The sequence below is a fragment of the Herpailurus yagouaroundi genome, unplaced genomic scaffold (genome assembly GCF_014898765.1).
Source record: "Herpailurus yagouaroundi ecotype Mexico unplaced genomic scaffold, PumYag 253, whole genome shotgun sequence".
NCBI classification, from domain to species: domain Eukaryota; kingdom Metazoa; phylum Chordata; class Mammalia; order Carnivora; family Felidae; genus Herpailurus; species Herpailurus yagouaroundi.
The window spans coordinates 4,702,492-4,715,920 of record NW_024412470.1 but is presented as its reverse complement, the minus strand read 5'-3'; the positions used below and the strand labels follow the sequence as shown (position 1 = coordinate 4,715,920).

The 13,429-nt window shown below is 47.2% G+C and overlaps 1 protein-coding gene across 1 annotated transcript in view; it reads right to left on the bottom strand.

Moving 5' to 3' along the window:
* Positions 1-13,429, bottom strand: part of MTARC2 (mitochondrial amidoxime reducing component 2) — a gene marked incomplete at its 5' end in the record, with an annotated part of 38,478 nt that overhangs the window by 12,177 nt on the left and 12,872 nt on the right. The window contains 2 exons of the mRNA XM_040460963.1: positions 286-357; positions 445-506. Of these exons, the coding sequence (XP_040316897.1) occupies positions 286-357; positions 445-506 (134 nt within the window). The remainder of the gene's footprint in view (positions 1-285; positions 358-444; positions 507-13,429) is intronic.

Sequence of the window (13,429 nt, the reverse complement as noted above, 5' to 3'; positions counted from 1 at the left end):
GGCTCTGTGCTAACAGCTCAGAGCCTGGAGCCTGTTTCAGATTCTGTGTCTCCCTCTCTCTCTGCCCCTCCCCTGTTCACGCTCTGTCTCTCTCTGTCTCAAAAATAAATAAACGTTAAAAAAAAAAAAAATTAAAAAAAAAAAAAAAAGAGGAGGCAACTTCCACTAACAGACACATACCAACCAGAAGGTGGAGTGAAAGGTGCTCACACAGGGCACCTACACCCACAGGTAATTCTAGGATGGGGATAATATTAAAAGTACATTGGACACATTGCTGTTTACCTCTTCAGGGTTTCCAGTGGCTCCTTCCTGTCTATCACTCCGGTATCTGGGTCTACAGTGGTCAAAATGCACCTGTCATTCAAAAACCAAGAGCTAGGTAGAGCCACAAGCCAATGAACATGCCACACCCCAGAGGTTGACTCTCGAGAGAACGCTTACCTGGGGCAAGCCAAAACCTTTTTCATCTCTACGCTGCCAATGAGGAGCTCATCCCAGGTATCCTAAGAGGAAAGGATAGGTCATCTTGTGATTTCATTAGTCTTCAAAGCAGTTTATTCTTTGGCTGCTACCAACTATGAAACAAGAAGAAGGCAGCGAGCAAGACACCAAGAAACATGTCCCAAAGGGACGCAAGGGAACACAGCACATCGGTGAGTCCAGGATCCAGCTCCTCACTCCCGGTCTCAGAAACCAGACTCTATCAGTACGGCAAGAACAGACCTTATTTGGGGGGCAGTTGGCCATGAGATTCATAAGTGAACTAGAAGGGCAACTTATTGATATATAATGAGAAATGTATAACTTGCAAGACAATCCCACTTTGTCCTTAATAGCTAAGCTACAGTGGAAGCCAAGTTAAAATCTGATGGTTCTTTGGGGGCGCCTGGGTGGCTCAGTTGGTTAAGTATCCGACTTCAGCTCAGGCCATGATCTCACGGTTTGTGAGTTCGAGCCCACATCGGGCTCTGTGCTGACAGCTCAGAGCTTGGAGCCCGTTTCGGATTCTGTGTCTCCCTCTCTCTCTGCCCCTCCCCTCTCTGCCCCTCTGCCTCTCTCTCTCTCTCTCTCAAAAATAAATAAACATTAAACATTTAAAAAAATCTGATGGTTCTTTGACAAGTGGGACATCACCCAAGGGAAGTCAGTTATGAGATTCACACATTCAACACTTCCACATCCACGGAGAGGCAGCCTGCCCTGGGGGCGGGGAGTGTGGGCAGAGTCCACAGTCACGGGCCCTGCCTTGCTTTCCCGCCCTTGAACAGTGGGTAGTGCCGACATCTGCCTCAGGGCTTTAGTAAATCCTCACAACTTTAAAGAAGGAACTATTATGATCCCCATTTTGCACAAAGAAACACAGACCTGTAGAGATTGCAAAATGTTCTCAGGGTCAGAGCCAGCTAGGTTTGAAAACTTCAGATTCTGAGGGTAGGGCTTCTAACCACCCAGCTTGTAAATCAATCTCTGTCTCTATTCATCCGTCTACACATACACATATGTACATGTATATACATACAGATGGAGATCATACAGATGACATTATATATACATAGATATATATACTCATACACACACACACACACAGCACACACGTATAACGAGGGCATGTCATAGGACTCTCTTGCTAACAGAGAGCCATCTGTTATTGCATCACATGCGATAAGAATGTCCCTTGAGAACTTGTTTCCTGCTCTCAACCCAAGTGAGGTTTGGAAGCCATAGGTCCAAGGGATTTGGTGAGAAGTCAGTCTCCAGGTAAGGAAATGAGGCATCATTTCGTCTCATCTGGTCCTTTACTTTTACTCCCCCTCAGGGGACATGAGAGTTTCTGCTGGAGGCAGGGCAGAGAAGTGGGGAGGGACTAACACGTAATGTTTCCTCTTCCACCCTGATAACCAGGTTCCAGTCATGCTCTGGCGCTCTTGCAGGGGTGCATTAACCACCCAGGCCTAGCAGGGTGACTTAGCAAACACAGGAAAGGCACTCCAGTACCTAATGGGGTCTTTCCACCTCACAAATCTCCTACAGGATACAAGCACAGCTGACGTAAAGCGGTCTCTGTGGATGCCCTGGGTTCCCACCCACCATTTATGAAAGCAGTGCTGTGAGGAAATAGAGTCTGTGTTCCCGGGGCGCCTGGGTGGCTCAGTCGGTTAAGCGTCTGACTTCGCTCAGGTCATGATCTCGCGGTCCGTGGGTTCAAGCCCCGCGTCGGGCTCTGTGCTGACAGCTCAGAGCCTGGAGCCTGTTTCAGATTCTGTATCTCCCTCTCTCTGACCCTCCCCTGTTCATGCTCTGTCTCTCCCTGTCTCAAAAATAAATAAAACGTTAAAAAAAATTAAAAAAAAAATAAAGTCTGTGTTCCAAACAAGCAGTCGACGGATGAACTACACAGCCCTCGTAAAAGGCAAGGATCACCAGGTAACAAACAGAATCTCTGTACCCTATTATGCGCCCTATGCAAACAGCAAAACTGCAAGACAATCAGAACAGGTGGCTCACCTGGCAGAATGTGACCCCGACCCCCCCTCAACCCCCCCTCCCCTCCCCCCCACCTTCCACCACCACCCCCCACCAGGAGCGTGACCAGTAATATGGCCTCTGCACAGGTAAGTGATGGGCGCGGTGCTACCCTGGCCTGGGGGCAGCCCAAAAGGATGGATTTGGCCACACTTGGCCACACGAGGGTGCTGTGGCCCAAAGAATGTGAGCCCATGGGTTCCCAGCGGGTTGCTCGCCCTCAAGTACCTCCCTTCCAATGCCTTGGTACAAGGGATGGTGAATTTCATATTTTAAGCCACAGATCTGTGGAAACTCTACTTCATGACTATGATATGAGGCAGGAAAGTCTGAACAGTTCAGTTGGGGTTCCTAGCTTAATAAAACAGATTCAATCTTGCTCTTTCACTCTTAGAGAACTGTAGGACCCAGTTTAGAATAACATACTGTCTGCATTCACAGAAATTGTCTGAGGCTCCCCAGTTCTAATCACCTATGAAAATATTAATAACTTTATATAATAACATCACTCTCATCCTAATCTGATCATGGCTGGCATTTTGGGTGCAAAGGGTTACTTACAGTAAAAAAAACACTAAGCAAGTTTAAATGTAATTAGTAACTCATTTCTTAGATGAAAATAATAAGACCCCCTTATTAAAATTAGTGTGAATTGGGGCGCCTGGGTGGTGCAGTCGGTTAAGCGTCCGGCTTCAGCCAGGTCACGATCTCGCAGTCCGTGAGTTCGAGCCCCGCGTCGGGCTCTGGGCTGATGGCTCAGAGCCTGGAGCCTGTTTCCGATTCTGTGTCTCCCTCTCTCTCTGCTCCTCCCCCGTTCATGCTCTGTCTCTCTCTGTCCCAAAAATAAATAAACGTTGAAAAAAAAAATTTTTAATTAGTGTGAATTGAGAATGCATAAAATTAGGGGTGCCTGGGTGGCTCAGTCGGTTAAGCATGAGACTTTGTCTCAGGTTATGATCTAATGGTTTGTGAGTTTGAGCCCTGTGTCGGGCTTTGTGCTGACAGGTCAGAGCCTGGAGCCTGCTTAGGATTCTGTGTGTGTCTCTCTTTCTCTCCCCCCCCCCCCCCCCAACAGTCTCTCTTCTCTTCTCTTCTCTTCTCTTCTCTCTCTCTCTCTCTCTCTCAAAAATAAATAAGCAGTGGGGCACCTCAGGTCATGAGCTTATAATGGTCTGTGAGTTCGAGCCCTGCATTGGACTCAGTGCTGACAGCTCAGAGCCCGGAGCCTGTTTCAGATTCTGTGTCTCTCTCTCTGTCCCTCCCCTGCTCATGCTCTGTCTCTATCTCAAAAATAAATAAAAACATTAAAAAAATTTTTTTAATAAATAAATAAGCATTAAAAAAAATTTTTTTTAAAGAAACCCTGTGGCATTCTTCCTACACACACACACACACACACACACACACACACACACACACACCACACACGGAGTGTCCCTTTCTCTGGGCTCCCTCGAGTGTGGTTACACATCTCAGCCCTTATCTGTACCTCAACCATCCAGCTACTGAGCCCTCGATCTTGCTTCGTCCTGAGACCCCTGCAGTCAGACACAGTGACTTCATTTCTGTAATTTCAGCATCTATCTCAGAGACGAGCACCCAGTAAACCCTCGATAAACGTCTGTTACAAGCATGAGTGTTACAGAATCTAGGCCAATGTGTTAACTTGCAGGGAACAAGTTTCCTTAGCTGAAGTAAAACTTCACGTCACAGCCAAACTTCCTTCACCGACTAACACAAGATGCCATACACTAGGAATTAGCAATTTACATGAGATGCGACTTTTCACTTAGCAGATTTAGTAAGGATTACAGGCATCGATGCTGGCAGGGGCATAAGAAAAAAGGCGCTCTTCTGCTCAGCTTGTGGGAACATAAATTGGTATGATCGGTATGCTTCTGCAAAGCAATTTGGCAATATATACGGAAAGCCTTGAAAGTTCTGACTTAAGGGCGCCCGGGTGGCTCAGTCAGTTAAGTGTCCAACTTCAACTGAGATCACAATCTCAGGGTTCGTGAGTTCCAACCCCTTGTCGGGCTCTGTGCTGACAGCTCGGAGCCTGGAGCCTGCTTCGGATTCTGTGTCTCCCTCTGTCTGTTCCTCCCCTACTTGCTCTCTCTCAAAAATAAACATTAAACGGTATTTTTAACAAATAAATAAAATTCTGAGTCAGCATTTCTTAAGAATCAGTTGAGAAATGTAGACAAAGACTGTTTTACAAAGCTGCTTATTAATTATTTAAGGGGAAATGGAAAACCACCTACAGGCTCAATCACAAAGAAATGGCTAAGTGAGTCATTGCAGAGTTCAAAGATACACTAATACAGAACCACAGAGGAAATGGTTCTTTTTTTTTTTATTTTTTTTTAATGTTTATTTATTTTTGAGAGAGAGAGAGAGAGAGAGAGAGCGCGCGAGCAGGGGAGGGGCAGAGAGAGAGGGAGACACAGGATCCGAAGCAGGCTCCAGGCTCCGAGCTGTCAGCACAGAGCCCGACGCGGGGCCTGAACCCACAAACTGTGAGATCATGACCTGGGCTTATGTCAGACACTTAATCGACTGAGCCACCCAGGCGTCCCCAGAGTAAGCCACACTTAAGAAATTACCTTTGTGCCAAAAAAAAAAAAAAAATTTAACTTTATCTGCAAAAGATTCTTGAATTGAATCATTGAAAAGCTTTCTCCTAGGGGCGCCTGGGTGGCGCAGTCGGTTAAGCGTCTGACCTCAGCCAGGTCACGATATCGTGGTCTGTGAGTTCGAGCCCCGCATCAGGCTCTGGGCTAATGGCTCGGAGCCTGGAGCCTGTTTCCGATTCTGTGTCTCCCTCTCTTTCTGCCCCTCCCCCGTTCATGCTCTGTCTCTCTCTGTCCCAAAAATAAATAAACGTTGAAAAAAAAATTTTTTTAAAAAAAGAAAAGCTTTCCCCATCTCTGCAGCCCAGGTTCCAGATTCTCTCCGAGGCTTTCTCGTGTATGCTGGAGAACACTGGGTGGAGACGCAGTGCGTTTTATCCTGAAAGTGTAAGTCTCCTCCTGTTACACGCTGGCTGGTGTATGTTCCTACAGAATCAAAGGAGACACACTCCTGTAAACCTCCATGCATAATAAATGTGCCAGGAGGAATTCGTTGTTTGGGAAAATCCAGGCAGAAGGGCAGGACGGAAGCCTCAGCCTTTCTGCCAAGCTAGCCTCCATTCCCTGGAGGCCGCCGAACGGAAGCAACGGCAGCCACAAGCTACGAAAGTGGAGAGGGGAGACCCTGAATCCTGGCTGTTTGTGCATCTCTGAGGTGCATGCACTGGGTTGGATACTCTTCGGGGCTGATGCGGCTGAACCTGTCCCAGGCTCCTCTCAGGGAGGTGAGAACCACGAGGTTTCCAGTGCCTCGTGGAGTGAGAGACCCCAGTCTCCCCTCAGGCTCAGCTCCTGACGGATGCTAAGGGGCCCCACACCCACCAAGAGCAGAGTTGGGGAGAAGCAGCCACCGGTTCCATTCCCAAAGGCAGCAGCCTGGGGGCTTTGAACTGCTCTTCAGCACCCAGGGCCCACACTGAGAATCACAATCCTCCAGCAGACAAGAGAGGGGGATGAGTGGGGAGGGGGGAGTCCCCCAGATGACTCCTACCTCCACTATTCTTCCATCATCACTACCTCGGCATCTGTATTTGTGGGCTATTCTCTAGGGTAGCTTTTAAAGCAAATGGCCACTCTTCGAGGACACGGAGAAAGAGGAACCCCCGTGCACTGTTGGAGGGAACGCAAACTGGTGCAGACACTGTGGAAAGCAGTGTGGAGGTTCCTTAAAAAATTAAAACTAGAAGGGGTGCCTGGGTGGTTCAGTCGGTTGAGCGTCCAACTTCGGCCAGGGTCAAGATCTCGAGGTTCGTGGGTTCAAGTCCCGTGTCAGGCTCTGTGCTGACAGCTCGGAGCCTGGAGCCTGCTTTGGATTCTGTGTCTCCCTCTCTCTCTGCCCCTCCCCTGCTCACTCTCTCTCTCTCTCTTTCTCTCAAAAAATAAACATGGGGCGCCCGGGTGGCTCAGTCGGTTGAATGTCTGACTTCGGCTCAGGTCACGATCTCATGGTTTGTGAGTTGGAGCCTCGCGTCGGGCTCTGTGCTGACAGCTTGGGGCCTAGAACCTGCTTCGAATTCTGTGTCTCCCTCTTTCTCTGCTCCTCCCCTGCTCATACCCTTGTCTCTCTCTCAAAAAAAATAAATAAAGATTAAAAAATAAGCATTTTTAAAAATTTTAATTAAAGTAATAATAAAAAAATTAAAAAGAGAACTACCATATGATCCAATAATTCCAATACTGGGTATTTACCCAGAGAATATGAAAACACTGATTCAAAAAGATACATGCACCCCTATGTTCATCGCGGCATTATTTACAGTAGCCAAGATCCGGAAGCAGCCCAAGTGTCCATCAATACATGAATGGTCACAAAAGAGGTAGTATACGTTTACAATGGAATATTACTCAGCCACAAAAAAGATCTTGCCATTTACCACAACGTGGACGGACCTAGAGGGTATTAAGCTAAGTGAGATAAGTCAGACAGAGAAAGACAAATACATACGATTTCAACCATGTGGAATATAAAAAAAAAAAAAATAGGGACTCCTCGGTGGCTCAGTCAATGAAGCATCTGACTTCGGCTCATGTCATGATCTCACGGTTCGGGAGGGGATGGGTGAAAGAAGTAAAGGGGATTAAGAGATACAAACTTCGAGGGGCGCCTGGGTGGCGCAGTCGGTTAAGCGTCCGACTTCAGCCAGGTCACGATCTCGCGGTCCGTGAGTTCGAGCCCCTCGTCGGGCTCTGTGCTGACAGCTCAGAGCCTGGAGCCTGTTTCAGATTCTGTGTCTCCCTCTCTCTCTGACCCTCCCCCGTTCATGCTCTGTCTCTCTCTGTCTCAAAAATAAATAAAAGTTAAAGTTAAAAAAAAAAAAAAAGAGAGAGGTGAAAACACTACCTTCTTCGATGACTACCGAACATTTTTCACCCTGAACCAATGTGAAACATGACATCTTATAACTGCCGAAACTCGGAAGGAACCAAGATATCCTTCAGTAGGTGAATGGATACGTTACACTGCGGTACGTTCCGACAACAGAAAATTATTCAGCGCTAAAAAGAAATGAGCTATTAAACCATGAAAAGACACGGAGGAATCTTAAATGCGTATCACCAAGCGAAACAAGCCAATATGAGAAATCTACATACTGTAGGATTCCAAACATGGGACACTGGAGAAAAGGCAAAACTGCAGAGACTATAAAAAGCTCAGTGGTTGCCAGAGGTGTGGGGGTGGGGCGGGGAGAAGGTGAACAGGCAGAACACAAAGGATTTTTAGGGCAGTGAAAACACTTGCAAGTTTTACAGTGTTGGGGGTGTCATTATACATTTGTCCCGACCCGCAGGATGTACCACAGCAAGAGAGAACCTTCAGGTGAACTGTGGACTTTGTGTGACCATGATGTGTCAGTGTAGGTCCATCCTTAGTAAAAAAAAAAAAAAGTATCATTCTGGTGAGCAACTTTGCTAATGAAGGGGGCTGTGCACATGTGGGGGCAGGGAGTCTATGGGAAACCTTCACAATTTCCTCTCAATTTTATTGTTAACCTATAACTGCTCTAAAAAAAAAAAGTCTTGGGGTGCCTGGGTGGCTCAGTTGGTAAAGCGTCCAACTCTTGATTTCGGCTCAGACTGTGATCTCCCGGTTCGTGAGTTCCAGCCCCACGTCGGGCTCCGGGCTGGTAGTGCTGTGGGGCCTGCTCGGGATTCTCTCTGTCTCCCTCTCTCTCTCTGCCCCTCCCCCACTAGTGCATGTGTGTGCTCTCTCTCCTTTAAAATAAATAAATATTTAAGAAATAAAAATAGGGGCACCTGGGTGGCTCAGTCGGTTGGGTGTCCAACTTTGGCTCAGGTCATGATCTCACGGTTTGTGGGTTCGAGCCCCGAGTCAGGCTCTGTGCTGGCAGCTCGGGGCCTGGAGCCTGCCTTGGATTCTGTGTCTCCCTCTCTCTCTCTCTGCCCCTCCCCTACTCACGCTCTGTCTCACTCCATCTCTCAAAAATAAATGTAATTTAAAAAAAAATTTTTAAAGAAAGAAAAATAAAAGTGTTTTTAAAAAAATTACATTAAGGGGCGCCTGGGTGGTGCAGTCAGTTAAGCGTCCGACTTTAGCCAGGTCACGATCTCGTGGTCCGTGAGTTCGAGCCCCACATCGGGCTCTGGGCTGATGGCTCGGAGCCTGGAGCCTGTTTCCAATTCTGTGTTTCCCTCTCTCTCTGCCCCTCCCCCGTTCATGCTCTGTCTCTCTCTGTCCCCAAAATAAATAAAAACATTGAAAAAAAATTTTTTTTTAAATTACATTAAAATAAATAAAATAAAAATCACATTTCACACTGTTTCTTAATGTTCTTTCACACACACATACACACACACACATGCATGCACACCCCGGATATAACTTAAACAAAATTTTTGCAAAACCATTTTTTTTTAAGTAGGCTTCATACCCAATGTGGGACTTGAACTCACAACCCTGAGATCAAGAGTCACATGCTCTTGGGGCGCCTGGGTGGCGCAGTCGGTTAAGCGTCCGACTTCAGCCAGGTCACGATCTCGCGGTCCGTGAGTTCGAGCCCCGCGTCGGGCTCTGGGCTGATGGCTCAGAGCCTGGAGCCTGTTTCCGATTCTGTGCCTCCCTCTCTCTCTGCCCCTCCCCCATTCATGCTCTGTCTCTCTCTGTCCCAAAAAAAAAAAAAAAAAAAAAAAAGAGTCACATGCTCTTGGGCTGGCTCAGTAGGTTGGGCGGCCAACTTCGGCTCAGGTCATGATCTCACCATTCGTGAGTTTGAGCCCCAAGCTGGGCTCTGTGCTGATGGCTCAGAGCCTGGAAACTGCTTAGGATTTTCTCTCTCTCTCTCTCTCTCTCTCTCTCTCTCAAAATAAATAAACTTGAAACAAACAAAAAAACCAGATTACCACATGTGAACCTCCAGCATAGTGCCTGTGACTTAATACACACATGACAATTGTGAGTGTTGTGGTTACTGTTGTTTTGTTCCTGTTTTATATGGTGTTCTTATCATTGCTACTTCAGGAATGCCTGAAGCCAGGCAGAGGACGTTCTTATTCCAGGATGGAGACTTCTAATCTAAGCCCCCAGATAAAATCCCAACTCGTCCCAAATCAGATTTGGGGGAATGAAAATGTGGGGGATGATGGTTTGCAAAAACTTTATTTTCCAGCAGCTGCAAAGGAAAGCGTACTGAGAGCCCCCAGTCCACACAGCCAGGGAGTGATGAGGGTCAGGACCCAACCACAGCCGCCTGGCTTCAAGACCTACCACCTCTCTGGAAGCTTCTGGAAGAACAGAAGTGACAGAGTGACAGTGACAGGGAACACACCAAATCTCTGGCAGGCTCTCCCCAGTCCTTCCATACTGCAGAGTGAGAAAGGATATGAACAACATATTCTGGGGAAAAAAAAAAAAAAAAGCCAAGTCCTGTTCACCAGAATAGTGAGCAAAGTTCGGGAAACACTGACCCCTGCAATGGCCAACCACACAGATAAGAAGCATTAGTCAATTGTCCTCTTTTTAAATTCCACTGCTCTGCCTTCCCAGAACCCTCACGCACTGCACTGGCCCAAGAGACGCCACCTTTGAAAATGTGCTTACTATTCAGAGTTACGTAGAAAAAAGTACAAAGTACTTTTCGGGTCACAAAGAGTAAATGTTGCACAATGCATTCTACTATTGCTCTGGATTTTTGCGATAAATAATGGCCTGACTTTTTGCACCATGCTTAGATTTGCTATTTTTTTATTATTAGTTGCTCTATTAAATATTTATGAATATTATCATTAATATTTCATACAGTCCCACTAATTGAAAGGTTATGGTTGTACAACTGCACCAGGTAGACAGGTTAATGCATCAGGCCCTTAATTATTGGGCTTCCTAATTTCAGGAAGAATAAACTGGCAACATTAGCATCATTTTATACCAAGGATTTTTTAAAATGTGTACCATCAGAGGACTTTTCTAGAAAAAGAAGAGTATTCTGCCTGGGGCGCCTGGGTGGCTCACTCGGTTAAGCGTCCAACTCTGGCTCAGGTCATGATCTTGTGGTCTGTGGGTTCGAGCCCTGCATCACAGGCTCTGTGCTGACAGCTCAGAGCCTGGAGCCTGCTTCAGATTCCGTGTCTCCCTCTCTCTGCACCTCCCCTGCTTGCACTGTGTCTCTCTTTCAAATATAAATAAACATTTAAAAATAAAGAAAAAAAAAGAGTATTCTGCCTTAGGTATTATGTCAGAAAGCCCATCACCATGCAGGAATAAAACAGAGAACACAAGGTCACTTAACATTTTTTTTAATTAAAAAAAATAAAACTCCACCTACTCAAATTGCCTAGGAGGATGAGATTAGGCTCACATTAGCCTTAGGTTCACTTTGACAAGTTATAGGAGAACAAAATTCTTGGCAGATTCCAGGAAAGCAAAAATCTTTAGCCAGGAATCTGGCTATAGGGCATCTTTTTGGGGCGCCTGGGTGGCTCAGTCGACTAAGCATCCAGCTCTCAGTTTCTGCTCAGGCCATGATCTCACGGTTCATTAGTTCGAGCCCTGAGCCACACGTTGGGCTCAGTGCTGACCGCGCAGAGCCTGCTTGGGATTTTCACTCTCTGTCTCAAAATAAATAAACTTAAAAAAAAAAAAAAAAAAAGTATCTTTTCTTCTTATTCCTCTGGCTCAAAATCTTACTAAAATTAGTATCTTCAGGGGCACCTGGGTGGCTCAGGCGGTTAAGCGTCCGACTTCGGCTCAGGTCATGATCTCACAGCTCTTGAGTTCGAGCCCTGAGTCAGGCTCTGTGCTGACAGCTCGGAGCCTGCAGCCTGTTTCCAATTCTGTGTCTCCCTCTCTCTCTGTCCCTCCCCTGCTTGCACTCTGTCTCTGTCTCTCAAAAATTAATAAACTTTAAAAAAATTTTTTTTAATTCGTATCTTCAGTAGAGATAAATCAAGAAAAATTGTATTCCCTAAAATAAAATTCCTCAGAAAATGATGGAGCAATTATAGGATTCCTGTGACAGAATTTTTGCTTCATGTACTGATTTCTTTTTTGTTTTTTCTTTTTTTGAGAGAGAGAGAAAGTGCGGAGAAGGGGCAGAGAGGGGGACAGAGGATCCAAAGCAGGCTCCACGCAGACAGCAGAGAGCCCGATGTAGGGCTCGCACTCCCGATCCGTAAGATCGTGTCTTACTTCGGACACTTCGACTGAGCCACCCGGGCGTCCCCACGGACTAATTTCTAATCCAATTCCCGGCCACTTGCATTACCGCAGAGCATGCAGCATCGAAGGGCTCCACCCTCGTGCACACACTACTAGACCACGGGGGAGAAACAGGCAGGCTAGGCCCCTCTCTCGCACCAGACCCCTTCTAGGCCCTGTACCTAACGGCTATTTTGTTTTCTGAAGGAAGCCCCCCAGATTGTATCAACTCCAAGCCCCACAAAGTCTGGATTTATTCCTGGGGAGAAAAATCGAGACTCTTCCCTCAAGGTGCCGACAGCCCAAGGGCATCAAGGTCCCTTCCTGTCCTGCCTCATCTGTAGCCGCTGGCATGAGACTCCCGAGGGCTGGGGCCTCCAGTGCGGTCATGGGCCTTATCACGAATTTCATGCGGGCTCCAGGTAAGGCCCACTAATCTACAGCTTTTCAAAAAGACCCTCTGGTGATTAAGCACCGCACTGGTGTTCCAGTCTTGGGTCTCCCTTCCTTCCGGGGCACATTCTAGAGAGCTGCCAGAGTTAACAGCAGGCCTGGCACACTGTGCTCCCCTCAGTAACATCTGCTTGAGGGATATAAATACGAATTGCTTCCTTGTTCAAAACCATCACCCGCTCTCAATATCCACAATATAAAATGCAAACCCCTTGGCCTGGCGGGCTCCAGCCAGCTCTGGGTCCAGCCTCCTCCTGCCACTTCTCTTTCGCCCCCAGAGTTCTGTGCTTCTGAAATGCTCCCGGGCACCCCTCAATGCCATGGCCTCGCGTGCTTTTAGGTCTTCAACTGGCTGCCTCTGATACCCACAACGACCCTCGCTCACCCTTGCAGGCACACAGAGCACACACAGCTATACACATACACAGCATGGCTTCGAGGTGGCTTGATCTGACCCACCCCCACACCCCGCTTCGACAGGCAGACTTAGGCAGTTCTACTTCTAAACATCCTAGGCACCGGCTAAGCATGTGCATTACAGTTCTTCTCACACCAAGCTGTCATTGCCTTGACATGCTCTTCTGCTCATATCAGGGAATTCTGAAGGGCAGGATCTGTATCTTTTCAACTCTATATCCAGGGCTCCCAGGCACAGTGCCTGGCCCATTATAGATTATCAATTTGGGGGAAAAAAAAACATTTTGGGGACACACCTGGATGGCTCAGTTGGTTGAGCATCTGACTTTTTTTTTTTAATGTCTATTTGTTTATTTTTGAGAGAAAGGGAGAGCACAAGTTGGGGAGGGGCAGAGAGAGAAAGAGGGAGACACAGAATCTGAAGCAGGCTCCAGGCTCTGAGCTGTCAGCACAGAGCCCGACGCGGGGCTCAAACCCATGAACCGTGAGATCATGACCTGGGCTGAAGTAAGATGCTTAACCAACAGATGCCCCGGGCATCTGACTCTCGATCTTGGCTCAGGTCATGGTCTCACAGTTCATGAGTTCAAGCCCCACATAGGGCTCTGTGCTATCTGCTCAGAGCCTGGAGCCTGCTTTGGATTCTGTCTGGGATTCTGCTTGGGATTCTGTCTCTCCTCCTCTCTCTGCCCATCACCTGCTTGTGCCCTCTCTCTCTCTCAAAAAATAAATAAACTTTAAAAGAAAA